This window comes from Nestor notabilis, unplaced genomic scaffold (assembly GCF_000696875.1).
Source record: "Nestor notabilis isolate BGI_N333 unplaced genomic scaffold, ASM69687v1 scaffold2484, whole genome shotgun sequence".
In the NCBI taxonomy this organism is placed as follows: domain Eukaryota; kingdom Metazoa; phylum Chordata; class Aves; order Psittaciformes; family Psittacidae; genus Nestor; species Nestor notabilis.
The window spans coordinates 83,110-109,576 of NW_009926042.1; the positions used below are offsets into that span (position 1 = coordinate 83,110).

The 26,467-nt window shown below is 38.8% G+C and overlaps 1 protein-coding gene across 1 annotated transcript in view; it reads left to right on the plus strand.

Annotated features, from left to right (window-relative positions):
- Positions 1 to 26,467, plus strand: part of ADAM22 (ADAM metallopeptidase domain 22) — a 128,050-nt gene that overhangs the window by 81,205 nt on the left and 20,378 nt on the right. The window contains exons 9-26 of the mRNA XM_010013330.1: positions 986 to 1,060; positions 3,727 to 3,798; positions 4,741 to 4,907; positions 6,909 to 6,993; positions 7,450 to 7,540; positions 9,373 to 9,424; positions 11,160 to 11,259; positions 14,998 to 15,069; positions 15,775 to 15,867; positions 18,333 to 18,413; positions 18,642 to 18,692; positions 18,973 to 19,036; positions 19,546 to 19,651; positions 20,660 to 20,776; positions 21,484 to 21,652; positions 22,600 to 22,708; positions 23,624 to 23,714; positions 25,049 to 25,066. Coding sequence (XP_010011632.1) covers positions 986 to 1,060; positions 3,727 to 3,798; positions 4,741 to 4,907; positions 6,909 to 6,993; positions 7,450 to 7,540; positions 9,373 to 9,424; positions 11,160 to 11,259; positions 14,998 to 15,069; positions 15,775 to 15,867; positions 18,333 to 18,413; positions 18,642 to 18,692; positions 18,973 to 19,036; positions 19,546 to 19,651; positions 20,660 to 20,776; positions 21,484 to 21,652; positions 22,600 to 22,708; positions 23,624 to 23,714; positions 25,049 to 25,066 — 1,613 coding nt within the window. The remainder of the gene's footprint in view (positions 1 to 985; positions 1,061 to 3,726; positions 3,799 to 4,740; positions 4,908 to 6,908; positions 6,994 to 7,449; positions 7,541 to 9,372; positions 9,425 to 11,159; positions 11,260 to 14,997; positions 15,070 to 15,774; positions 15,868 to 18,332; positions 18,414 to 18,641; positions 18,693 to 18,972; positions 19,037 to 19,545; positions 19,652 to 20,659; positions 20,777 to 21,483; positions 21,653 to 22,599; positions 22,709 to 23,623; positions 23,715 to 25,048; positions 25,067 to 26,467) is intronic.

Genomic DNA, 26,467 nt, shown 5'->3' on the forward strand with positions numbered 1-26,467 from the left:
AAGCACTGCTAAATTGCAAATGGAAAAGTAGCTAAAATATTTTCTCTCATTTTGAGTATAGAATGTTAACATTCACAAGTATTTTTTACATTGCAGTGGTGGTAAGTAGCTACTTTATCTCACTTGACTTTGATTTGAAATGAATTTCCTACACTGAGAGTTCATCCCCTGTTTATTAAAGTGGTGGAGCCACTACGTGCAGATGTTTGTACCCTGGGAAGCTAGCAGCAATTCTTTGTACTTTAGGAGTGGAGCTCAAATGATGGGACAGGTCAAAACAGAGCCACATCAGAGGGCCTGGATGGTGCAGGCAAAAATGAAATACTGAGAGCAGTAGGAGGGGAAGATGACTTTAAAATCACTAACTAATACAAGCCTCACAGAGGCAAAAGAAAAGTGAGAAAGACATTGGAGCATTCTAGAAGTCATTCTTGAGGGTCTGTCTTTATATCAGGAAGTTTGCTGTCTTTCTAGAAACTGGGCATTACTCTGCATTTTTAAGTTATAATGGCATAGTAACTCTCCCAGAAAACCCAGTTAAAAAAGGTCATCATGAAGAAGCTCAGTCATAAATGTTTCTAAATGCAAAGCAAGCAGTACACAGAGGTGAGTGCTGCATTCGAGCAGTGTGCGAATAAATAATAGAATTGTTAGACAGTTTTTTCATAAATAATTCAAGAGGGTTCCCTTTCTCTGTGGAAAAAAAAAAAATATAGCTGGCACAAGCTATTTACTGGCCTCACTGGGGATTCTCTTTCTTTGAAAAAAACCCTAAATTTGGGATTAGATACTTGATTTCATTGCTTAAGGCCATAGAAATGTCCTAAGCACCAGAAGTTTCATCAGTATCTGGGACCAAAATTGAGACAGTAGAAAAAATGTGTGCATGAGAAGTTTGGTTTCTGAAGCCATTTCTAGGTACCAGTTATATTCTCTCTGTACACTCACTTCTGTACACTCTCTTACACTTTTACTCTTTCTGTAGGTTCGTCGGATTCCACGTAAAGTTGAAGAGGAAACAAAATACATTGAGTTGATGATTGTAAATGATCATCTAATGGTAAGACTGACACACTTAAACATCTTTCAATTATCATTAACATCAATTTGTCTTAATTGCTCCATAAAGGATAACAATACAGAACAATGTATGGCCAGAATAAATTCAGTATACCCTTTAGAGAAGAGAGTATTGTTTCATTAATGATTGATGAAGTTGCTTCTGAATTTTGGCAAGGTAATTTCACCAAGAATGCAACCAGGCCTGAGTATGAGAAAGAAGGGTCATAAATTAAAGCTTTGTGTCATAAAGTAACTAATATCAGTGTGACTTAAGCTGATGATTTTCTGTCTGGCTTTCTTGGGCACTTATCTTAGCTATAGCCACTCAGCAATCAATAGTGCAGTTACTGCAATTGTGCAGCAGCTGTTCACAATGGGAGATTAATAGTGACTAGATTTTTTTGATATGTCCAAATCAATGTAGAGAAAATTATTTTGTTAAGCTTCTATGCTTTCTCTGGGAAAACATAAACAGGCTCTTTAATGTAGTGGAAAGAGACATAATAAAGATTAGTGTATTGAAGAAAAACCAGGCTCATTCAAGTGGGAAAAGTCACAGATTTATGTCAGTGAAGATTATTAATAATTAATGAAAGGAATATCAAAGGATATGGTGAATTCTCTGTCACTTTCAGTCTTCAAATCCAGACAGTATATTTCGGGAAGATGTGGTGATGTCAAACACAAGCAATAGGATTCGATCTTGAAGTAACTGCATAAAGTTCAGACTGGTGATGCCACTTCAACTGGTGACATTAATTGACTTTATGGTCCTATATGGCTTTAAAATCAAAATATATCTATACATTTTATCTACCCTTTCTGTTATGTGCAGCTTCTCTCAAGCAATACCCAAATTGGCAAAAATGTCAGAGTGTACCAAGGAATGTGCCACTGTCCTTGGACAGGGTACTGCTCCATTAGCTCAGTTTGGTGAGCATAGCAATAAATTCTTGGATTAAATATTTTGAATACTGGATGCAGAATTCACTAAATCAGTGTCGTTGTGTTTCATCCTGAAGACCTGAAGCCACAACATTCCCCTTGGGACCTTACCTGTCTGGGCTGATTCCTCCCAAGGAAAATGTTTCCTAATTTTGGTTAATTATAGGCACTGTGGGAGTCAGTCCATCTATGAGTTTATTCCCTGAAGCAAATGCCAATGAACATCCATGGTCAAAGAAGATGAATAATTTTCTCCTGGACAAAGGAAGTTTCATATACTCTGGTCTCCCTGCTTTCTCCTTGGACTGGGCTAGCATTTGGGTTACTGTCTGTGCGTGTAGTCGATGTAGCTATCTGGGTGCACTCAGCGTGGGGCTGACACTCTGCAGAGTCACAGCCATTTTCATTGTTCAGCCTTCCCTGGCACTTCCAAAGGGAGCAATGAACCTTGAGCTTCCTCTGGTTCATAGAGCCGTCTGTGTGTTGCCAGCCCTGTATGGCCACTGAGCGCAGCAAGGGCTGTGGTACTCTTCTGTCTGCTCTTCTCAGCTGTTTGTCTGACCATTGCTTCTAGTCGGAGAATAAAGCTTTTGAAACTCAAACACTTAAATGGTCTTATAAACTAGTATACTGAGATCATTTCAGTAGGCCTCCAGAATCTCTAAGCATCCTAAAGTTTGAGGTTTTAGTTGCAAATAGAGACTTGAGTACTATACTTACTTTTCTTCGTTCCCATGCCTAATTATCTCTGTATTTTGTAGCTTTTTCATTTAATCCTTTCTGCCATTTTTATCTTCACAGTCCTGTCCTTCTGTATTTTTTTTTTTTTTTAGTAAGTGTATCGTACTAATTTTTGGTGCTATTTCCCCCATTCCTGTTTGAATGCATGCCTTTCCTATCCTCTAGTTGGTGGGCACTTCTTCATGCCTGCTTAAAGATTCTAACTTCCAGAAAATACGGAAAACTTTCAATCCAAAATCAAGCATCATGGGGCACAAGATGGTTAATAGTTTCTGAATATCTTGGCCTAAATTCTGCTAAGATACTTGTGACTTTCATACCCATGGTGCTCATATATAAGTGTTTTTCCCTGCAGATAGGAGTACCTGGACAGCTATCTTCAGTGTCAGCTTTATAGCACTGCATTACAGACTTCACTAAAGGTGCCATTGCAGTCTGATTGCTAAAGTGATATTAACCAGTTACCGTGGCATTATGGGGATGTGAAATTGTACATGAAGAAATACAGATAATGGCTTAAGAGAGAGAACTGGAATAAAATAGGAAGTCTGATAGGTTAAAATATGGGTGGAGGCACTCTCGGGGTAACACCTCCAAAGGAATCTCAACTATGGAAGTTGTGTTGCTAATTTCCATATTGGCATTTGGAATTAACTTTAAAATTGTCAATAATAAGGATAATGAAAATGGTAACAGTATGTTCCTGTTTCTATAGCATTTATCAGTAAGGATCTTAGAGTACTTTCCAAAGAGGAATTAATAGATCCTCACAACAGCTGTTGTAAAGTGTATTAGTATATGTACACTCCTAAACAATTTTCTACTATTGCTCATTAACATTACATTCAGCACAGGAGACCAAACCTTGTACAGGAGTTTTACTGTTGGTGTAGTTGCTTTTTACTTTGGGCTTTTTTGGAAATGGAGTTTATGTTTTGTGAAGTCTCTCTATGTAACTTTTCTGTGTTTGTTTTGCAGTGTAAAAAGCACCGCTTGTCAGTCGGACATACAAACAGCTATGCTAAATCGGTTGTGAACATGGCAGATTTAGTAAGTATCACCCAACTAAATGTTCTTTTACATGACAGATAAGTCATATGCTTCTCCTGCTGTCAGATGCAGGACCTGTCAGTTCATGGTATACCTAATAATAACATACATGGAATCACAAATTTTCATCTAGAAAGTCAGACACCTGTAAGGCCTTTGTCTAACATAAATCACTAGAGATTTTTTGTGTCTTCAAAGATTTAAGTATCCTGCAAAAGGCAGTTTGAAATTAGAAGGCATTCAGATTTCTCCAGAAAAAGTGCATTTGAGTAAAAGAGTTAGAATAGGGACGTACAGGTGATTATGTGGATTGTATGTGTGATTAAAATTATATTTGTGACTAAATCAGATGAGCCGCTGGCTTTTGTACCTTACCCCAGGACAATATTACTAAAAAAAGAGGTTCCTGCTCTTGAAAGTACTTGGTGTGGAGTGTTAACCCCTGTCATTGAAAGGATAGCCCTTTTCTTGTGATTCAGCTAGCATGAGGTTAAATACTCCTACAGAGGTGTATTACAGTGAAAACTGGTTTTATAGATGACTGTTTGGTATAAGAGAGCCCTCGTGTGTAACTGCGGTGAGCTGGATGTTATAAAAGACCCATTAATTCCAAATCTTTGAACTAGTTGGATTGATTCTGTAATAATTTGTCAAAAATCCAATCTCCCTTTTATGTAACTCTGCCTGTGTAGGACCTGCATGGGCTCTTTTTGTAGTCTGAGAGAGCTGATTGAAGAATTATGCCTAAAATTCAGATTTTACTTTGTTTGCATGTCTGTTTGTTGGTTTTAAGGGAAATAAAATCACCTAGGAGAAACTAAACTGTGCTAGAACAAGCTAAATATTTAGTTATGTAAAAATGCAAGCTATTATAAAAAAGGGGTACACCTCACCTTTATTTTGTTTGACATAATATATTTGTTCATTCTGTTAATGTACTAGATATATAAGGAACAACTTAACACCAGGATAGTATTGGTTGCCATGGAAACCTGGGCTACTGATAACAAGTTCACCATATCTGAAAACCCCTTGGTGACCCTACGTGAGTTTATGAAATATAGGAGGGATTTTATCAGAGAGAAAAGTGACGCAGTTCACCTTTTTTCGTACGTAACCTCGTATGATGTTTTATTATTGGGGTTTTTTTCTTTCTTGGGGGTTGCTTGTCACAAATGGCTTATACATCTACTTTCTGTTGTCTGTGTAATCCACAGTAATTCAGAAAATAATGTTTCTGATCGGGAGGTGGGGAGAAGTTAATGCACAAACTGTCTACCAGTGCAACTAGAGATTTGACTCAGTTTTAACGTACTAGGCCAAGCTGCATGCACTGTAATCCTTGGTTATTCTGTGCAATTACCTACTTCACAAGCGCAGCTATCTGGAAGGTTATGCATGGATCCATGTCAGAGGCTGGCTTCTTTGGCAGTAGGGCACGGACAGTCCTGTTGTATTATTTAAAAATAGAATGTTAGTTTTGAATCCAATGAGGTTTCCTTCTTAAAAAGCACTATGGCCTGCTTTACTCTTTTGAATGACCGGCATGATGCAGGATTGGTGAAGTGTTTCAGATCCTCAGAGTATTTTGTTCTCTAGAGAGACATGTGTTGTAAGAAGAATAAGCTGGGAGGAATGTTATTTTCTCTAAATATATTAATTGTTTTGGAAATAAGATTGATATAAGATATGTATATGATTTATATAATTATTCTGATTATATGAAACATGTCTACAAAAGCAGAGGAGAGGTTTGTGGCTGAGATTTTTGATCCACATAAGTCAGGCTAGATGAATTGCTCTGTGGAAATTCTTATCCCTCTCCGCTGCTCTGTGGACTGTTGTAGGAGCCTATATGAATAAACTTAACCTAAACACCTCACATTCACATGACTCAGGTAGGGTGCCAGGATACTCAACCCCACTATACACCGTCCCAGCATTTTTGCACATGCTTAATCAACGTCCTTGACTTCTGCCATGAACAGAACTAGTAAGATCTGCAAGTGGTGCTTGCAAATTTTGGTTTCTCTGTGCCTCAGTTCTTCATCTGTAAAATGGGAATCAGGTTTTCTCATATGCTTTCTGATTCTTCTCTGGTGTAAGGTCTTTGGGGGAAGTCTTGAGTCTTGTTCTTATGAATGTTTGTGGATTTGCTAGGACCAAGAGGGCCCTATTTCCCCTGTGACTGGGACTCTGAATGCCACTGTAATGCTAATTCCAGTGCTATCCGTAACACTACCACCAGTGGTGTTATTATTTAGAAATAAAAATTTCTGAAATGGTGTCTGTGAGTGAGACATGGCTGAGCTGGGAGGTGAGGTTGGCCAGTGTGATGATACAGTAGTTAAATATGAACTTCCACCTTCAGCGCAGTTAGGCCATTGTATTGTTTCTTGATGTTTTCCTGGTTTCTTCTGAAAAAAAAAAAAAACCCAAACCAACCAAAAACCCGACAAACCAATTTGCCTCAGCTCAGATGGATCGGTACTCTGAAGTGGAGCAGAGTATAATTTATCTCCAGTAACCGGCAGTTCATTCATGCTGCTGTGGTCAGCACCAAAGAGACGATTAGATTTAGGCTTAGACTGCATCTGTCCCTTGGATGAGATTGGCTGCAGTTCCAGGGAATTTTCACCTACCTCTGCATCAGTGAGCTGCTAATGCATCTCCTTTGAGTTTTACCACATCAGCACTGCCCAACTAGACACGTGTCTTTTTACTGGTCTCCCATGCACTGGCAACGTGGTTGCCTCTCCTGCACTCTGCCTGTAGCACATGCCAGCAGAAGTCACTTGCTGCAGTAGTATATCAATGAACAAAAAGCAGGTGAGATTCAGGTGGTCTGGCAAAACAGTCCCCTTCTTCTATGCTTTCTTATATTAGGTAGTCTAAGAAGGAGGAGGGAAGATAATAAAACTTTGCTGGAGATAGTTTGACAAGTGAGGTTTGCGAGTAGTTATCTGTTTTTCCCATTTTATTTTGCATAGTTTGCAGTGTAATGATGGCAGCCAGCATTTGCAAATCAGAAGGGTAAATACTGGGATGGATAGGTGCAAGCCTCATGGACTGAGCAGGGTAAACTTTTTTTTTTTTTTCTTTTCTTAAAGGGGGAGTCGATTTCAGAGCAGTCGAAGTGGTGTAGCCCACACTGGTGGAATCTGCTCCTTGCTTAAAGGTGGAGGTGTGAATGAGGTAGGTGAGGATAGTGGCATGAGCAAAAAGTGGTGGAAACTTATCTGCACGGAATTTGTCAGCGCAGACATGTTCCTCAAAATACCTTGCTTCTGCTTTGCTGATGCAGTTTTAGTTCAGGGATATCTCTATAGAAGCAATATCTCAACAAAGAGTGATAAGTGAATAAATTCAGATATGGATTCAAATACACTTTTTTTCCAGCAGATTCTGCAATACCCTGTCATTCATACTTAGAGTCACAATGGCAAGAAGCAAACAGACTTTCTCGTACTTAACTTGTCCTTCAGCCAGCGTTTAGTTTTCCTCACTTGTTCATTACCTGGCTGCTCTGAAGTAAGAACTCTGTGCTTCTGATTTTGTTTGATAAAAGTTGCCTTGAAATGAGAAAAGCTTTACTTTGTGTCTGAGATACTTACATATGATGACTCTTCCTACCTTGTTTCTTTCTTTCAGTTTGGAAAGCCAGACTTAATGGCAGTTACCCTGGCTCAGACCTTGGCCCAAAACATTGGCATTTTCTCAGACAGAAGAAAAACTATAAGTGGTAAGGTTGTTTGGCTTTTTCACGCATTCTCAAGGGAAAAATCTTAAAAGGTGAAAGATCTTGTCACTATCTCTCTGATAGGTATTTTTCCCCATGTTTCTCGTAATGATGGAGTATTTTAGTTTTTAGTGTAATAACATAAGGAGGAAATGATGTATCATTAATTTTCCTCTATTTAAAAGCTGTGATATCCCCCTGTCCATAATTGCTGGCAGCACTGGTGTCAGCATTTCGTTAAAAATAAATCATAAAGGTGTCTGCCACTTCCATTCATTTCAGGGAGAGGGATGTCACACCCACAGACTGAATGGCTGCTGTCTTACTGTGCAATGGTAGAAATATACAGTGTTAGACCTGGGCATGAGGAGCCACCTCAGTCCTGTTACACAAGATGGTTTTGACAACATAGCTTTTTCCCTGTTGACCTTGATTGAATTTCTCTTGTAAATTACTCAAATCTCCTGTTCCTCTGGTAGATTACCAAAATCTCCTGTATTTGCCACGATACTGCTGCCATTTCTCTGCTATAACCTTGGTATTCAACTTCTTAGTAACCCCTATTTATATGAAATGTTTTAATTCAGATCTCTACCTCCCCACCCCAACAAGGACCTTACCCTGCCTGCTTCCATGTTATATAAAGTCCTAGCTTGATACAATTAAAATAATAATAATACAGTTCTGAAGCAATAGATGATGGAGTGTTTAGTTATTGGATCATGTGTACTTATGTGGCTTACATTAAAAAATGAGTTATATTAAGTAATAGAACTTTGCTTAGGTAGATTTTGTTTTCAGGTGTTATATAAAGACAGTATATAATACAGAGATACATCTGCATGTAAAGGTTTTTTGCAGTTCATGTAGTTTTATTTTGAAGACTATTGTAGGGATGTAGGAAGGATGCTCTATGTTACTGACATGTTCAGTATTCATTTTCCAGCTGCTTATTATTAACCTGATATAGGGGCAGGACAAAAGTGAAAATGATAATAATGGCAATTCCCTTTCTTATGGCTGAGGGGTGGGGAGAGAGGAGAATGCAACTGCTGAACAGCGTCTTGTTTCCTTTAAATTGTACTTTTAAAGTGGAAGCAATGAACTGATGTTTATGTATTACAAATTGCAGGAAGAGAAAGTACATGTGCAAAGCATACATAGAGAAATAGACACAAGACACAGTTTTGATAGCAGAGGGCTGAGATAAGAGGAAATCAGTCCCAGGCAGGGCAGAAGGGAGGGTTGCCCTCTGCCTGCTCAGGGGTTGCCTGGGGAAGGGAGAGAGGAAGGAGGAAGAAGCTGCTAGATCCCACTCTACTGGCTTGTGTTTACTGACCATTTTATGCATTTTTGTATGCATTACTGGTTTGGTTGTCTTTTTCCAAGCAAAGACTTCCTCAGTCACATTAGTATAGTTAAAGAAAAGAATTAAAAAAATAGAAGAAGGCTTAAAATGATTCTTCTTTTATTTTTTTTTACTCTGAAAATTCGGGTGTTGAATATCATGACACAGGAGAAGGCAGGAGAGCTGACTCATAATTTACATGTGCTGGAGGCTGACACTGCAGTTTCCCTAACTTCACTTTAAAAGAAGGAAAGAAAAATGGGACATATATTCAAATTGCACAGAATCATGGATAGTTTTTGAAAGGAAGTTCTCAGCATGCACTGATACACTTAAACTAAGGTGTGCATTAAACCAGCAAATTATTCTTTTCACCTTGTATTTAAATATGAAATGGAATTGACTACAGGTTTTGTGATAATACATATATTATTTTGGACTCAAAATGTTTTTTGTTTTTTTTTTTTTTTTTTTGTGTTGTTGTCAGGTGAGTGTAAGTGTGAGGACACGTGGTCTGGATGCATAATGGGAGACATGGGGTAAGGCATTGCACTAGAGGAAAATCATGTCCTTCATATAATGACGTAAAGGAAAGGTGTGAAAACTTTTGCCTGTTGTGGTTCAGCACAGTATTTTCTGTGAATCTTTTTATTTTTTATTTTTTTTCAGAAAGTAAGATATTGGCTGTACAACATATGTAGAAAAGACACTTTCAAAGAAATGTGAGAATAAGTGAGTTAATGAGAGTATATGTGAGGATTTTTGGTGACTGCTGGTTTAGCTCACAAAGCACAGGGCTCAACAGCCAAACCAGGTCATTGCAAAGAAGCAGGAGCTTCTATCTATTCTTTCTTATACCCCAGTTTGTGTAATGATAGAAAAACTGCACCCATTGGAGGTTGAATATGCTTATACCCACATTTAATGTCACTGGAGAGATTTTATCTAATGACTAGTGAATCAGGAAATTTTAGATGCTAGATGAAATTTGATGCTTTCTAATGTATCTGTTCAGATCTTAATTCTTCCTATCGCCTGTCTTTCATCATGTGTATGAATTAAACTATAGTCTAGTTTTAGATATAGATGGTGATCCAAATATTTACATTCATTTCAAACTAACCTGCAATAGCTCGGTTGTCAGAACAATTTTGAACCAAGAGGAATATTCCATTCAAAGCTCTTTGGAAGTGTGAATTTGTTCCTTTTTCACCTTGTGTACCTAAAAACATACTAGGTAGGATTTTTCTAATTTTTGGTTTGTTAAAAAAACAATCTTAGAAGCATTTTTTCTTCTTGTAAAAGTGATTCCTTCTCTAATGGTCTTTCTTTAAATTCTAAAGTCCAAACCTTTCAAATTATTAGGTATAGGTACCTAGCTTTTTGATGAAGGTTGGTAAATCCCACAATCTCTGTAGTCTTCAGACCTAAATCATAAACGCTATAGATGGAAAAGGCTGATTATGTTTTGCAAGCCATCACTCCCTGGAATGCAGGGTTATTTTGTATGGCATTTCTGCTAATATTTTCTTATTCAGTGATGAGCTGATACAGGAAAGCCCGTGAAACACCAAAATCTGCTTGAAGCATAAATACTTTCATGACTAAGAACCTAAATATAAAGATCACTTAAGATACTTTGGGAAAAAATCTTTCCCTGTGGAAAGGATTCATGAAAAGATTCTCTGCATGATATTGCTTTTAGGCGGTATACTATGCTTTAGGCTAGCTCTCTGTACTTGAATGAAATTTATTCAGGGGGGCACATGAGAGAGGGAAACCAAAATGTTATCTGACGTTTGTTAGAAGCATGTTTTTAAATGCCATATATATTATATAAAAATTCTGTGGGTCAGGAGAGCAATTTCATCTAGGAGGGAAATTAACTATGAGTAATCTTTGTTTTCTGCAGTATGTATAGGAAGAAATAAGTGAGATCAGGCCCGTTAGTGGAACAGGTCATGTTCGTGAGAACTACAGACTGTGTAATAAGATTTGTGCTATTTGGCATGAAACAACTTAGTGAAATGTTTTAGACCTCTCACTTTCTATGAGCTCTGCGTCATTGCTGAAAGTTCTTATTTAGTAAAATGATTTAGGAATTAGAAAGAGTTACAGGCAGATAGTCACTCTGGTTCTGAACAGTGTGGTTTTGTACATTTTCTATAGTATAACATTATATTTCTCCTCCTATTTTGGAAAAAAAAAAAGAAAAAGGGAGTGTAGTGTAAAAAGCACTATAGAAAGTAATCCTGCTACCTTATTTCTGTTCAGGTATTATCTTCCAAGCAAGTTCTCCAAGTGTGATATTGAAGAGTATCATGAATTTTTAAACAATGGAGGTGGAGCCTGCCTTTTCAATAAACCAACCAAAGTAAGTATTATCTTACTTCTATTCTATTTCTAATATAGGTGAAACCAGGAAGAATTAAAATGGTAATGTTAGAAAAAAATAACATCTGTAATTTTGATATTTCTTGTTCTCTCTAAATTTCCTGGTGACATATGAGTAAAAGTAGCTTATTCTAGTTCATAGTAGCTTGGAAATTATATTTAAATATTTTTTTAATAAGCGGTTTCATGTTCAATAGAGTTCTCACAGGCTTTGATCTAGAACAATCCCTCAGGCAATTTGTTCTGAATATTGAAGATACAAGATGTTGCTGAATTTATTTGATGAGGTTTCAAGTGTCTTGGTAAACTTTTGCACAGTTAATTTAAGTTGAACTCATGTCTTTTGGCAGGAATCTCTGGAAGCTGAAGTAAGATTGCTTTTATTTCACATCTGTCCCAAGATGAAGCAAAGGCTCCTAGAGCCTCTGCAGGGGGTGCAGTACTGTGCAGGCCAGCAGCTTTGCAGACACCAGCAGTTACCAGTGGTTGTGATACTCTCCCTGTTTGGAGGAGGAAGAATAGAGTTTGAAAACTGGGACTCGTTTTTGTAAAGCTGGAAGAGGCAGAGCAGGAGAGACAGCCCTGAGGAGCAGGGGACAGACACTAGGAGACCCTGTGCCTGCTGGGCACTTGCCACACTCCTTCATTCCCTAGGTGCTGCCCACATGGTCCTTGTCACTGTCATCCCCTCAACTGTGTCTGCTGAGAGAGAAATGTATCTATCTAGTGAGAATTTCTTGGAACGTCTTAGTCCTGCATTGGCTACTTCCAGACCAGTCTATGTGGCTCTGCACAGCCTTGCCTTGTGCTGGGTAGCCCCCCAGAAAAGGAAGACTGGTGAATCCCTGCTGGACCCTTGTCCTCAATGCCACTGTACCTTGCCTTATTTGGCAGGGTGCATTACCTCCCTAAAAGCCTGGGGACAGGGAGCTCCAAAAACACTGGCACCCACTTAAATGACTGACACATCCCCTCCAAATTTGCCTCTAAAATATGAAATCAGATGTCTTGCCCTATTGAGTCTTGAAAATTAGAAGTGGGGAGTATCTCTTGAGATATATAGCATTTGCCTTTTCTTTGCTTCTATTGTCTCAGTTTTGGCTTGCTAAACAGGCATATTCATGTGAAAGATAAAAGACTATGAAGTGATTGACTGAGACATTTAAGGGAGGAAAGTAAAAAACAAGGCTAAAGAAACTCCAGCCAAGATATAAGTGCTTCTACAATGGAGGATTTGCAGCAGGGTTCCACTCCCTTCCTGCACCATTTACAGAAGCACGTGTTCAAGTGTAATCAGAAAAATGATCTTGACTCTTTCTGTATATAATTAGTGTTATACTCTATTTAATGTCAGTCCTTCTTCAAGCAAAGGAAGGAGGCCAAGGCAGACAGGCAGTCAGTGTGTAAAAAAGAGCTGATAGCTGAGGTGGTCACATATGTAAAAGAGAAAGTAATTTCTGGAGTGATGCACATTTATTCTGGAGTGGCTGAGAAAAAGTGCATCTTCTGACAACCACAGAATTTCAATAAATATTAGAGAGGAGAAGAGAAAGCATCAAATCTGGATAAGCTGAGTCTTCTTATCTCTCAAAGGTCTCATTTTTGTGGAAGAATGTACTATTAAAAGTGGAGAGAAAGCACTGTAATTCATTAATAAGATGTAAGATTTCTGTCCTGGTTCATGACAGATTTGTCATTCTTTAAAATGCACCTGTGTTTTAGAAGTTTGCTTTTTCCCATCTCATTAGAGGTGGAGAGGAGTACTGGTGGGTTTATTTCTTTGCTGAGTAAACTCTTTCCATGGTGTAATGTGTCTTACTTGAGTTTGTTTTAGTGATTATGTTCCTCTACACATCTGTCACTTGGGAAAAAACAATTACTCTAATCTCAGTTTAGATTGGCAGCATTTCCAATTTCCTCTAATGGCGTGTGGAAATGTGAAAGTTAGATGTGGAAGCCAGGGTGATTTAGACTCTTTTATGTATTGTTGTTTGGGTTGGTTTAAAGTTATTGTCAGTGGATGTCTGTCTAATTCACAAGGCTGTCAAAGACATGTTTGTCCTAGCAAGAGTAGTGAAACACAAACTTGTTTTTCCTTTCCGAGAAATACGAGATAAAGGAAAACTGACATGACAAGGTGCAGCATTCATCAGTGCTCCACTGTAAGATCAGCTGTGTTCCTGAAAATTACATCAGTAACTGCTGGAGCAGATTAAGCATATGCTTTTTTCAAATGAATGGATCAATTATATGACTTTTGGGGGAAAGTTATCCAATTTGCCATTAATGTTGGGTTTTTTTTTTCTTCTATTTCATATTTAGCTGTCCCTATGTATTGCAGCAAATGGGCCCAATGTTGTAAGGCAGGATGCTCTGTTACTTCCATCTATTTGTATTGTGCAGTGTGCCTAGAGGCACTGAAGAAGTTAAGATGCCTAGAAAAATACGTAGGAAGCAAGCAGCTTTAACAACTCTGTAATAATTCTTAAAGATAATTGCTTTCTTACATTTAATGTTAAATTCTACACATGCATTTCATGCTGCAGTTAAATTTCCATTTCAATAGGGGATCTAATAATAGCATATCAGCCTATGCCACAAGCCTCAGGCTGGTTAGTGACACAGTGAAGTACATGGGGTGATGCTCCCTCCTGTGGGATACTGACAGAAAGGCAGCAGCCAGAGGGAAACAGTACACCACGAGTGATGTACTTGTGCAGATGGCTCATAAGCAGAGTGATTTCTAGAACAATCCTATTTTAACTGGAGAACTAGGAGGAAAATTTACAAAATTTTAGTCTTGATGACACACTTTCATGTCTTCTCATTTGTGTAGTAAAAGCTAATCTCAAGTTTTCTTATGCCCAAAGGAAATGAAACATTTTCTTTTCCTTTTGAAGGATTACCTTTAGAAATTTTAGGAAAAAGGGAAACAACAAAACCAGAAAGAACAGAGTAAAAGAGTCCATTAGAAAAGAACATAGCATGGATCCTATGCAAAAAATGCATCTGGGAAAGGAAAATACTTCTACAAATGTACAGATGTAGACATTTTAAGTTACAGTTTAGTGGGGAGGCTGAAGGGAAAGGGAGGAAGCCTCACCAGCTATGCTTTCTCATCTGCCTGTGACACATGCTTATGGAAAACTGCTGAAAGTTCTCAACTGTGGTAGAGAAAAAGGGAAGAAAAAAGCATCTGACTACAGAACAAACTGATAAAGAAACCTAGCCTCTCCCCTTTCCCTGCATTTTTGAGCCACATGCTACCAAAGGACAATTTTTTAATGGCTGTTCTTTCTGAAGTCATAATACAAGCTTCAACCTGAGACACAGTCTTCCTCACTTGAATTCCAGAGCAGCAGGCATTGCAACCCCTGTGAAGGAATGAAAATGTCATATTGTTTTTTTCCCTTCATTGTTGTGCCCTTTGTTTTGTGACTTCCACTCAAACTAAATCTGCTGTAAAAATGGCACTCATGCACAGAAGACACCATGTGACTTGGCAGTATTGCTGAATTAATTCTCAGCATTGTACATTCTCTGCACATTTCATTTGTGGTGTTTCCAGTCTGTTTCTCTCTGAGTTGTGGGTTTTAATTAACTGTTTTTCAGTTAATTAAGTTGGAATGTTAACTGAAAAACCATGTTTTACACAGTAAGTATGACAACAATTCCCTTAGGAGAGGCATGCCCTTTGATTTCTGATTTTGCCCCACAGCTTCTGGATCCTCCAGAATGTGGCAATGGCTTTGTGGAAGATGGAGAAGAGTGTGACTGTGGGACAATAGCGGTAAGTGCAGTCTACTTTAAATTAGCAACTAGATTCTCTAGGACTTAGTGCTGCCCATCACTACTATTAATATTATGTGGGGGAAGACAATTAATGTTAAGATTCTGTGCCAAAGGATTTGTCATTTCTTACCTTTTTCCAGAGTATTTAACAAAATGTGGGACAGGTTTTTTATTTGATCACCACACAGAATGAATCATAGAATCATAGAATGGTTTGGGGTGGAAAGGACCTCATCTAGTTCCAACGCCTCTGCCATGGGGAGGGACACCTGCCATTAGACCAGGTTGCTCAAGGTCCAGTCCAGTCTGGCCTTGAACACTGCCAGGGATGGGGCAGGCACAACTTCCTTGCACAGCCTGTTCCAGTGCCTCACCGCAAAATAAATACTGAAGAGTAATAGTAATAGCTACCTGTGCCGAATCAGGCCTTAAGAGATGTAAAAGAAAGTATTTTCCTAGATGGGAACATGACTCTGGTCAGTGCTAACATGTCAGTATTTCATGATTGACACTGTGAAGTTAGAAAAATTATTTCCTATATTGCATAGGAAACAGCAGCTTCGTGCCCCACAGTACGTGCAGCCTTCTGCCTCCAAGAGGCCTAGAAGCCTGGTTAAAAATCTGTTTGGGTAGCATGCTAAGACAAGAATGGGGTTCATCTGCTTTTCCCATGTATTCTGTTATAAGTGTGTGTGTTCCTCAGGAGTGTGCCAGTGAAGGAGGAGAGTGCTGCAATACTTGCACCCTAACGGCAGGCTCCCAGTGCAGCAATGGGCTTTGCTGTCGGAAGTGCCGGGTAAGGGCAGTGACCTTCACTGCAGCGTCCTGCCGGGAATGCATCTAGGTGGCTACAGACACCACAGCACATGTCATTTTCCTCACATATCTTGTGATACTTTTCTGAAAGCTTACCCTTTAAAATGGGCTGAAAACTGGTTTGTCTGGGGCTATTCTCTGTCTTTCAGGCTTGGGTTCTTGGGGCAGGGACTGTGATCAAATGCAGAGGTGAATTAAAGCCTTCCAGTTTCAGACAAGTTTGAATCAGGTTGGAGTTCCACAAGGTTTCATTACATGTCCTTGTTTAAACATGCACCTCCTTACCCATATGCTGCTCCCAGTGCCTTGTTGATCTGGATTTGCTCCATGATACTGAATGGAAAAATCATACCACGGAGTGCCTGAGAGCAGGATATAGTAAAAAAAACAAAACCAAAACCTAAAAATCAGTTAGCAGGATTGTTCAAAAGTGTTCATCTAGATAAAAGACACCTGACTGAGTTTGTTGGGTCTGCCTGTGTCTCCTTATGTTTGGACTGACTGAAATCCCATTTAGTAAAGGTATTCTCCCTGATACAGAATCATAGAATCATATAATAGTTAGGGTTGGAAAGGACCTTAAGATCATCTAGTTCCAACCCCCCTGCCATGAGCAGGGACACCACACACTAAACTATGTCGCCCAAGGCTCTGTCCAACCTGGCCTTGAACACCTCCAGGGTTGGAGCATTCACAACTTCCTTGGGCAACCTATTCCAGTGCCTCACCACCCTCAATGTGAAGAACTTCTTCCTTATATCTAACCTAAAGTTCCCCTGTTTAAGTTTAAAGCCATTACCCATTGTCCTAGCACTAGAGTCCCTAATGAAGAGTCCCTCCCCAGCACCCTTGTAGGCCCCCTTCAGATATTGGAAGGCTGCTATAAGGTCTCCACGCAGCCTTCTCTTCTTCAGGCTGAATAGCCCCAAATTTCTCAGTAGGTAGTTAAAGGAGGTTTAGCCAGATCTTGGCTGTAGGGAGCCTGACTAAATATGACTTCAGATAGTTGTTTATACTCATTTAGTAGTAATGATAATTATTATTAATGTTATTAAAACTGTGGTGTACTATGTGTGATATTTTTATCTTTGTCTGTGAACATATTATGAGGGTTTCATTTCCTTTGGAGGAACATTAGTAATAACTGTGGACCACATTCTTGACTTTGTACTCATACTGATGTTAAAAAAAGAAAAAGCACAGATTATGCTGGAACAGATCACATTTCCCTAAGCACATTCCTTTTTTTCAATGTGATGTAAAAAAATTAGCAGATTGCCAGTGTGAGTGAATTTTGTTCAAGCATCCAAGTCACACAGGCACCATGTTAAAGACTATGAGAACAAAAAAAATCTTCTGTGTATCTACATTATTTTTGCAATGAGACAAGCAAGGGTTTATCAACATAGAGAATGGTGAGGGTGAGCCAATGAAGAGAAAGGCAGAATTTTGCAAAACATGTCCGTAGGAGGTGTTAATCAGGACAACTCAAAAGACCATTTATAACAGTTCCCAAACTTGGGGTTACCTTCTCTTGTAATACCCTGCCTGAAAGCAGGAGTGAAGGAGGGACTTGCAAGCAAAACTTGGTGAGTGGTACATCCCAGCATCCTGTAGTGTCTCTGACAAGATTCCTGTCTGTCTGCATTTTTGCAGAGCCTGGTAGGAAAAAGATAAGCTGAAGGCTGAGAAAGTACCACATTCTAGCTCTTCCACTGATGTGTGCCCATTCACACCAGCTGTGGAATTAGCAGTTGTCCCTCAAAAAATGTATGTGCATGCAGATTCAGGAAAAAAGTCTCAGAGCTGCAAGATGAACTGGGTATTAGTCTTAAGAAACGTTTCAGGGGAAAATTAAGGAGTCTGTAGTATGCACATGACCAGAAGCACTAATTGCCACTAATGGGACGTCTTCCAGCTGTTACAGGTCTTGAAACTGAGCGCAGAAGTCTTTAACCAAAATGCCTATGTCAGGTCACTAGTACATTTCATTGTGGCGTCAAACTGTACAGAATTCAATACATTTATTACTAATTTCTGTTTTACAGCAGTAGCAGAGCACTGTAATAACCATAGTGTTATACCTGGAGCTTTGCAGTGTTCTTAATCCCTAGAGAGAAGATCAGGATCACTCTCCCTGTTTTATAAAGAATAAAATATCCACAAAAAGGTGCAATGACCTGGTGAAGGTAGTGCTGCAAGCATTACCATGCTCAGCCCTGCACTTGGGTGGGGGTGCCTCAGAAAGTGGTACTGCTTGCACCAGTAAGTGACTAGTGGCTTCAGTGTTGCAATGTCTTCACCAGGGGAAGGAAAGTCTTACCACATCAGTCAGCACATGAATATTTTCTGGTTTTATTTTAGTCAGAACTTTAAGGAGGCATTGCATTTAAGGCAAGATATGGAGAAAACAAGACATTAATTTTCTGTCCTTTTTTTATTCAGTTTGAACCTAAAGGAGTTTTGTGCCGAGAAGCAGTGAATGACTGTGATATTGCAGAGAACTGCACAGGAAATTCCAGTCAGGTGATTTTTGTATTTTCTATGCAAGAGATGAAAAAACCCTACTGTAGTCTCTCAATCACTATGAATGTTACCGTTTTGTATAGTAAGGTGTGTAAAAATTGTATTAAACCTGCTGATACTGAAAAAAACCAGCATGATACTGAAACAATTTTCCATATACTTTTGTTGTATACTTTGCTTCCATGCTTGTCTGATCTGTGATCTATTAGTTATTTTCTCTTTCTGTAGTGTTCTCCCAATATTCATAAAATGGATGGATATTCATGTGATAACCAGCAGGTAATTAGCACTTTGATTTGTTTTACGTTCTTTTGCTTTTATAGATTGCTTTCTATAGATTTTGATTTAAGATCTTTGGAAGTTGCCTGGGACAGTTCTGCTAACATTCCTGAGTTTTGGGTACTAGTCATATTTTGGAGCTAAGCATTAAAATGAGCAGAAAGTAGAATCACATACTAGTTGCCTCAATAGAGCGCATGTAATAAATCTGTACATTAAACAAATACATGTTTTGGAAAATCAAGTTATTTGAAACTTTCTCTGTATCCTTTCTTTCTAGGGTATTTGTTTTGGAGGAAGATGTAAAACCAGGGACCGGCAGTGTAAATATATCTGGGGTGAAAGTGAGTGAATGTTACTGCTTCTAAGTTGGTTGTGATTCATGTGGCTTGAAGGATTATCTCTGCTAAGAAAAATTATGGGAGACACATATTAAAAACAGCTAGCACTGTATGCCACTCCCCTTATTCCCTCCTCATTTTGTCTTTCTATCCTCTTTTCCAGCTCTTTCTCTAGTGTTGGTTAACTTAATGGTGATTTTTCTGAAGTCTTAGGTTTAAGTTCTCATTAATAACCAGTTGGGGAGCATATACTCATATTTATTGGTTTATTTCAGTGGCTTATAGACCAATAAACTCTGGTCAGTCTGAACAAAATTTTAAAACAGTCCTATGGTGCCAGCATAAATCTTTTCATTGAGAATGCTGTGCAGTTTCACAGGCCACCTGCAGACCATGGTACTGCAGTTCACAGATTGGGAAGCTCTGCTTGCTTTAATAGCACATCCCCGTTTTCCAGGACCTGGCTTTTCAAAGTCTTCATCATCTTAGAAGAGATTTATCTCTGTTTTTAGAAGTGACAGCTGCTGACAAGTACTGCTATGAGAAGCTGAATATTGAAGGGACTGAGAAAGGAAACTGTGGAAGAGACAAGGACTCTTGGATACAGTGCAATAAACAGTAAGTTGATCCATTTGGAAAACAACTGGTATGAGATTTTTTTGTTTCTGATACAGTTCTTCATCTGGCATGTAGAGGCTCAATAAGCCTTCTTTTGCAGACCTTAGTGCAGGAAATTCTGAAGCTCTCTGAGCTTTGGGAGCACGTAGACCAAAAGTGGTCCTAGTACTCCTGGTGAGGCTCAGCAGTGCAGAGGAGGGCAGCCTCTGGTTTCCCATCTCAGCATGGTGTTCATCTTCTATGCTGTGCCATTGCATTGCCAAGTTGTGTTTGATTTCCATTGTATTGTAATTTTTCCTGTGTCCTGCAAGATGCTGCCTAAACCAGTGTTTCACATTCTGTATTTATGCAGTTGATTATTTCTGCCTATTTCTGAACCTTTTGCCAGTCTTTGTCAGACTGCACCCTGGTGTTTCAAATGAGTTCTCCATTCTGTCAATGCCATTTGAATTCTAGTCCTGCCTACAGGTGAACCAATGTCTTTTTCAACCTTTCTGTGCAGATTTTATAACCTTACTTTTGTTCCATTACAACTACAAGAATAAAAAATACTCAGTAATATGGGAGAGGTCAGACCCTTCTTGTCTGACACACACAAGTCTCTGCATATGAGTTGTAAAGTCCCTTCAGCAGCTGAAATTTGGTGTCTCTAGTTCCCTTCCATATGTCGTATGAGAGTTGTTTAAAGCTGATATCTACGGATCTATATGGGCCAGTTATTGTATCTTCATAGGATATTTTGATTGATTTGATGTGGTTTGTTCTTGACAGCTCCCTGCTTGCTATTACTCAGAGCATTTTTGATAATACATCATAAAAAATATTATTTTCCCAGTCCAAGCTCAAAAGAGAATAATTTTCTTGGGAAACAAGACATTATTTATGGGAGTTACCAACAGCAGGAGGAAAGCAAGGAATGACAAACATGTTAAAAAGCAAGTGAAGAAAACCACACTTTTTTGATTGTCCGTTTTGTTTTCCATGAGTATCTTTATTCTCTCAATGCAGGGATGTGCTTTGTGGATACCTTCTGTGCTCCAATATATCCAGTGTGCCCAGACTTGGAGAGCTTGATGGTGAAATTACTTCGTCGATCCTGCAGTTTGGAAAAGTCTACAATTGCAGGTAATTGGAAATCCTGAGAACAGAACAGGGACAATCAATATCCGTCTTGCACAGAGAAGCAGCTTTCTCATTCCTAAGTGGAGAACAACTGTTTCCATTACTTTTTTTTGTCTATTAACACATAACCATTATTCCAGCTCAACTTTTGTTAAGCTTCAGGAAATTGACTGCATGTGGGGAATGCAGCTGTTTTGCAGTCCACTCTATGTAGTAGTTAATTTTGCCTGTGGAGACATAATGCTCTTCTCTGGCCTCTGAATTTTACATTCTTTAATATTTGTAAAGTACTTAATATACTCAAATACTTAGCCATATGCCTGCACTGCAAAAGCTAACTGGCAGCTTAATACATTGCCATGTGTTAGCTATATCACATTTATAGACCTGGTGTGTTCTCACAGCTTCACACAACTGTTAGATGAAATGAAATCGTGTACAAGTAAATTCAGTGTTTTATCTAATACTGGCTCTTACACAGGAAAAATGGTCTTTATTTTCACCATTACATTTGTTTGACATAGATAGATACACTGTGTTTTGGTTTGTTTCATATTAGGGCCAGTGAGATATATAAGCCAATACTTACTCTTTCCTGGTCCTGGGCATTGTATAATGCAGACAGAAGGCAGCAGTCCAAAGCCCGGTTTCTCAAGCAGTCCCATGTAATCACAGCACAAGTCTCCAGAATCCTTTTGGTTGTCTTGCAGTGGTGGCCATGTGAAGCTTGATGAGGAGACGGACCTGGGCTATGTGGAGAACGGGACACCATGCGGGCCAAACATGGTGTGCCTTGAGCATCGCTGCCTCCCCACCAAGGCCTTCAACTTCAGTACCTGCCCAGGCACCACAGACAGCCAAATTTGTTCAGGACACGGTGTATGTTACTGTATTCCTTAATCCTTTTTTCCATTTTTGCTCAGTACCTGGCTTTGTGTAGTATAATAGCTAGACCTTTCAGGAAGCCAGCAGCGTGACTCTTGAAGTCTTATTACTGGAGGAGCTTTTGGAAAGGAAAAGGGGAGAAGGCACTTAAATAAACATAATGCGTAGCAGTCAAGGCATCTTAAACAATGAGTCATAGTAAGTATGTATTAGTTTTACAAAAAATTTATCCACTGATTCTTTCACTATCACTTCTGCTAACTTGATTGATATTTCCTCAGGCAATGTACTGGAGAATATAAAGGTATTATGAACTGAGAAACTTGGGTCTCTATTCTTCCAGGTGCTCTTTTTCATTCCCTCTTTACTGTGTCAACAGGCAAGAAGGTTCATAAAGTTGTTGGATTCTGAGAGTTACTTTGCTCTAGAGAAGAGGGCAATGAGTCCTCTTGGCTAGTGGCAGCCTCTCTGCTTGTTGCGCAGCCCTGGCAAGTTCCCTTGTCCTGCACACAGTTTGAAACAGTGTCCAGCTCCCTATGGCTGAGCTGAGATCAAAGGAGTTGTTCTCTCATAATGTCTTTTGTCTTTTACACAGCATTAGAACTCCCCTTTTAATTTGAAATTAACCACTTCATCATATTTTGGGGGGAAAAAAGAGTAATCGTTGAGGTTCAGTCTCTCAAAGCACTTATAAATGGTTCTATTAAATTTATATTACATTAAAATAAATGAATGTACTTAATACATATTACACACCTTTATATATAAAGTATAATAATAGATTTAATACATCTATAATATATAAATTAAAATTTGCTGTATATTTAAAATATTTTGAAAACTTTGCAGGCAAAATCTGTGACTGTCCTTGTACTGTAGATACTACTTATGGGAATAGATCCATTTTATGATTTTACTCTGTGCTGCGCTTTTGGCTGCAGGTTTGTAGCAATGAAATAAAGTGTGTCTGTGACCGATTCTGGGGAGGAGAAGACTGCAGTTCTCGTATCAAAGATGATCTATATTTTGATAAAGATGCTATCAATAAAGGTACGTTGTTATAATTTTTACCAATAACTGGAAAGGCTCGGATGTGAGGATGGTTCATTGAGCAAAACTAGATCTCCTACTCTTTCAATTAGCATACAACATGATGCATCATTAGGAGCCTCATTCCCTTGCCTTCCTCCCGCAGCAGAAGCACTCAGTCTCTGCATGAGGTCTCAGACCTGCGGCTGTATGCAAGCAGTGTTACTGACAAGCACTCAGCCCACCTCGTGGGACTGGTACCAGTGTGTCCAGTTGTACCTTGTTTATCCCAGTCATCTGAGGGGCCTTATAAAGTGTATTGATAGATTAGGACAAGCAAAACGTTACTTGGACTTTTCATACCTAAATGGAAAAGTAGTGTTACATGATTGTTTTTTATTTGTAGAGTAAATCTTTTATTACATAGTATGTGGAATGTTGACACATAAATTTTAGGCTGTTACATTCTTTGAGTGAAACCTTTTATTCATCTTTAGGGTCATATACATTTGAAAGAGAAGTTGTGGAAAAATGAGGGTGTAAATGTTTTTCATTATAAATTCTTGTTGGGGGACAGTCTTCCGGAATGTCTTTTTTGGTTAGTTTATTCAGCTATGGAAAGGATTTAAGCAAATCCAAACAGTCACTTTTATTCCAGTGTAAGCATGTATTTGCAAGGCAGCTAATAAGGATGTAATCTACAGCAGTTTAGTATTGATAACATTAAATTGGCATATCTGGCACAACTTTCTCATGTAGCAAGTGTTCAGGAAACAGACACAGAGGTCAAAGCTTGATTTATGAATGATCTTTTTATGTCCATGCTATACTTCAAGATTATAGCACTGGCAGGCTTTTGAAAGACAGTGCATTTACTGGTTTTGTATATTTTTCTTCTAAAACCCTGTATATTTTTCCCCTTTCTTGTGTTTCCAGGTGTTGTTAGCACAAATATAATAATAGGGGCTATTGCTGGCACCATTTTAGTGTTGGCTCTCGTTTTAGGAATAACTGGTTGGGGTTACAAGTAAGTAAACTGAGTTTTTCTTAATATGGTTTAAAAATATGTTTATTTCATCTGATGTCTTATTATAAGAACAATTCAAACATAACCTAAAAAATCCAAATTTTATTTGGATTATATTTATACAGTGACATTTTTATTGTATTAGAATTTTCCAGGCAATTCTTACATGTGTATGTGCTTTTGGAGAGCTTGATCCAGGTTTGAAATTTATTTCTTTCTTAGTTATTTAATTTTTTGTAGATGATCAGGTTATGATTTTACTGTATCTGACAAAGGAAATACAAGAATACAGTCTGATTCAATTATAAACTTTTCCTAATGATGAAGTAAATTTAGCAAGATTAGCCTTCAGTCAGTAAAGCATTTAACCATAGGCTTCCTTAAATAGATGTTTATATTCAGTCATCTTAACCTGAAATTAATTCAGGCACGTTTTTTGGTAAGAGAGAGATCTGTAATTTGCAAATAAGGTGCAAGTTCTCCGGGTGTAGAACTGTCAGTGTTCGCTCACTAGGAAGCAAAACAAATTACTTAAGCCTGACTGAGCTTTTTCAGTTTTTCTCCTTTGGTGAATTTCTTCTAAAAACAGAGTGGTTTAGGGGTTTTGCATGTATTAAGAAAAGATTCAAGGTACTTGCTTTGTCACCTATTGGGTGAGACTGGCTCTTGAAGTCCTTCATCCACTGGTCCTTGGTGTGCTTGGGCGGCAGGGCAGGTTCACCTTGCAGGCACTGCTGTAGCTGGGACACAGCCCCAGTGGTTTGGCATAATGAACTGGCACATTCCCTGCTGGTTTGTCAGGCTGAGGTAGGCTGAGGACAGCTCAGAAATACGTGAGAAAAGAAGCATTTGGAAAAAAGCACGAAGATCAGGATAGTAAAAAGGTAGGATATGCTCTCTTGGTGTATCACCCTTAGCTTTTGGCAGTATCTGAAAATCTGGACTTCTATTTGAGTACAAATCCAAAAGTTAAGGGCTCATTTTGAGATCACATATAGCTGGTAGGATTAGTTTTTGGAAGTGGAGGATGCACCTTTCAATAGCTGCTTCACAGTGAATACACTTAAACTCATCATGAACTGCATCTCCAACTCAGCACTGACGTTAGCCATCAACATGAATATATTTTCCTTGTTTCTTCTGATTTAGTATGATTATTTCAGAAGTGTTTTCTGTAGAAACATTTTGAGCAAAAATTTCGTTCTGCATACAGAATTGATGCTATATGGTTGCTATTTTTTCTTTTGTCTTTACATTTTTTTTCTCTTACTGACCATGTATACCTGCATACTCATAACTCATTCTTCTTTTTTCCCTTCTCTTTGTATGGAAAGAAACTACAGAAGGCAGAGGTATGTGATAAAAGTAATGGAATGTATATTAGAAAACTCTGAAAATAGCTCTTCTTCTCTCTTGCTCATTTATATGCTATACAGAAATTACAGTGATGAATTACCATATTTTAAAGAATATTTGCTCAGATATATGAAACTGGTATTTATTCTATAAATTTGTTGCTTAAAATCCTGATTTCACTGGACTCAGTAGCAAAAGTAGCGTTTACTTCTGAGGTACGCAATCTTATTTAGGAAAACAGGAGAATATTTCCAATAAAAGAGACTGAAAATCTACTATTAGAGATAAAAGTGTTCTTGGGAGGCTGAGAATTGAATAATTAATATTAACATGATGTTCAGGAGCCTTCTGAGACAAATTCATTCCTGGAGCTTCTTTGCAGTTAAAAATACAACGCAGTTAAATTGCTATGCAACTGAAGAGCCCATTCTTTCCTGCCATCCTGCTTGATTGATTTGTAGCTAAAGCACAGTACTGTCTTCAGCACAGAGCTGGGCTTTCACCATTTTAAGCTTGTGGCCAAAACCCAAACAGTTTCTAGTGACTTGGGTTTGGCTCCTGGAAGACCATCTCCCTTTGATCAGTCATCTGCCTGGCAGATGGGTCTTCTGGGAAGGAGTTGGCTCCTTCCTCTCCCAGTGCCCCCAAATAAGAGGTTTTCACAAATTCCCCTGTTTTCTGCCTGTATCACTGCCTCCTGGTCCAAGCTGCTGCTTTGTTTGTTGCTGCTGCTACCCATTGTGCTTGTTCTCCATTTCCCCTGCCTGTGTAGTGCTTTCTCTGCCAGGCTCAAAATACTTGAAAAAAGCAGAAAAGCATTGCCAAGTGCTGGTTGTGTACTACAAGGTCAGATAGGTGGCAGGAACAGGAAGAAGGCAAAGCTATTGAAGTCAAGCCTTATGGAGAGGTTGGTGAGTAGGAAATGTCACCTGGCACAAGAAAAACAGCATTTCAGGGTTTGGTGCTGCTTAGTGGAACATGATGTATCTGTTAATGCAGACTAACATGGCCATCTTGTCACTCTACAGTGGATGCTTCAGTGTTGTCTGAGGACAGAGCAGCTAAATACAGAGACTGCCCCATGCATGTTTGCATTGGAGTCTTGGGGAATCCAACTTTTTCAAATTCCCTCATCTCTGGAAATCAGTATACGGACAGAGAGCTGTGAGGATGCAGTCACTCTGCAGCTGTGTCTGTCGGCATGGGCAGAGTGGAAACCAGCATGAGCTGAGGCTTTTGAAGGTGGTGGAGGATATTTCATAGTTGATGGAGATATTTAATAATTAAATCTCCATGCAGAAAATGAAGTTCTGTAGGCTGACTTCTAAATAGAATAATTGTGGATATGTACAAGGAGTGCTCCATAAAAACAGACATCCAGTGGAGTCTCCAGAGTG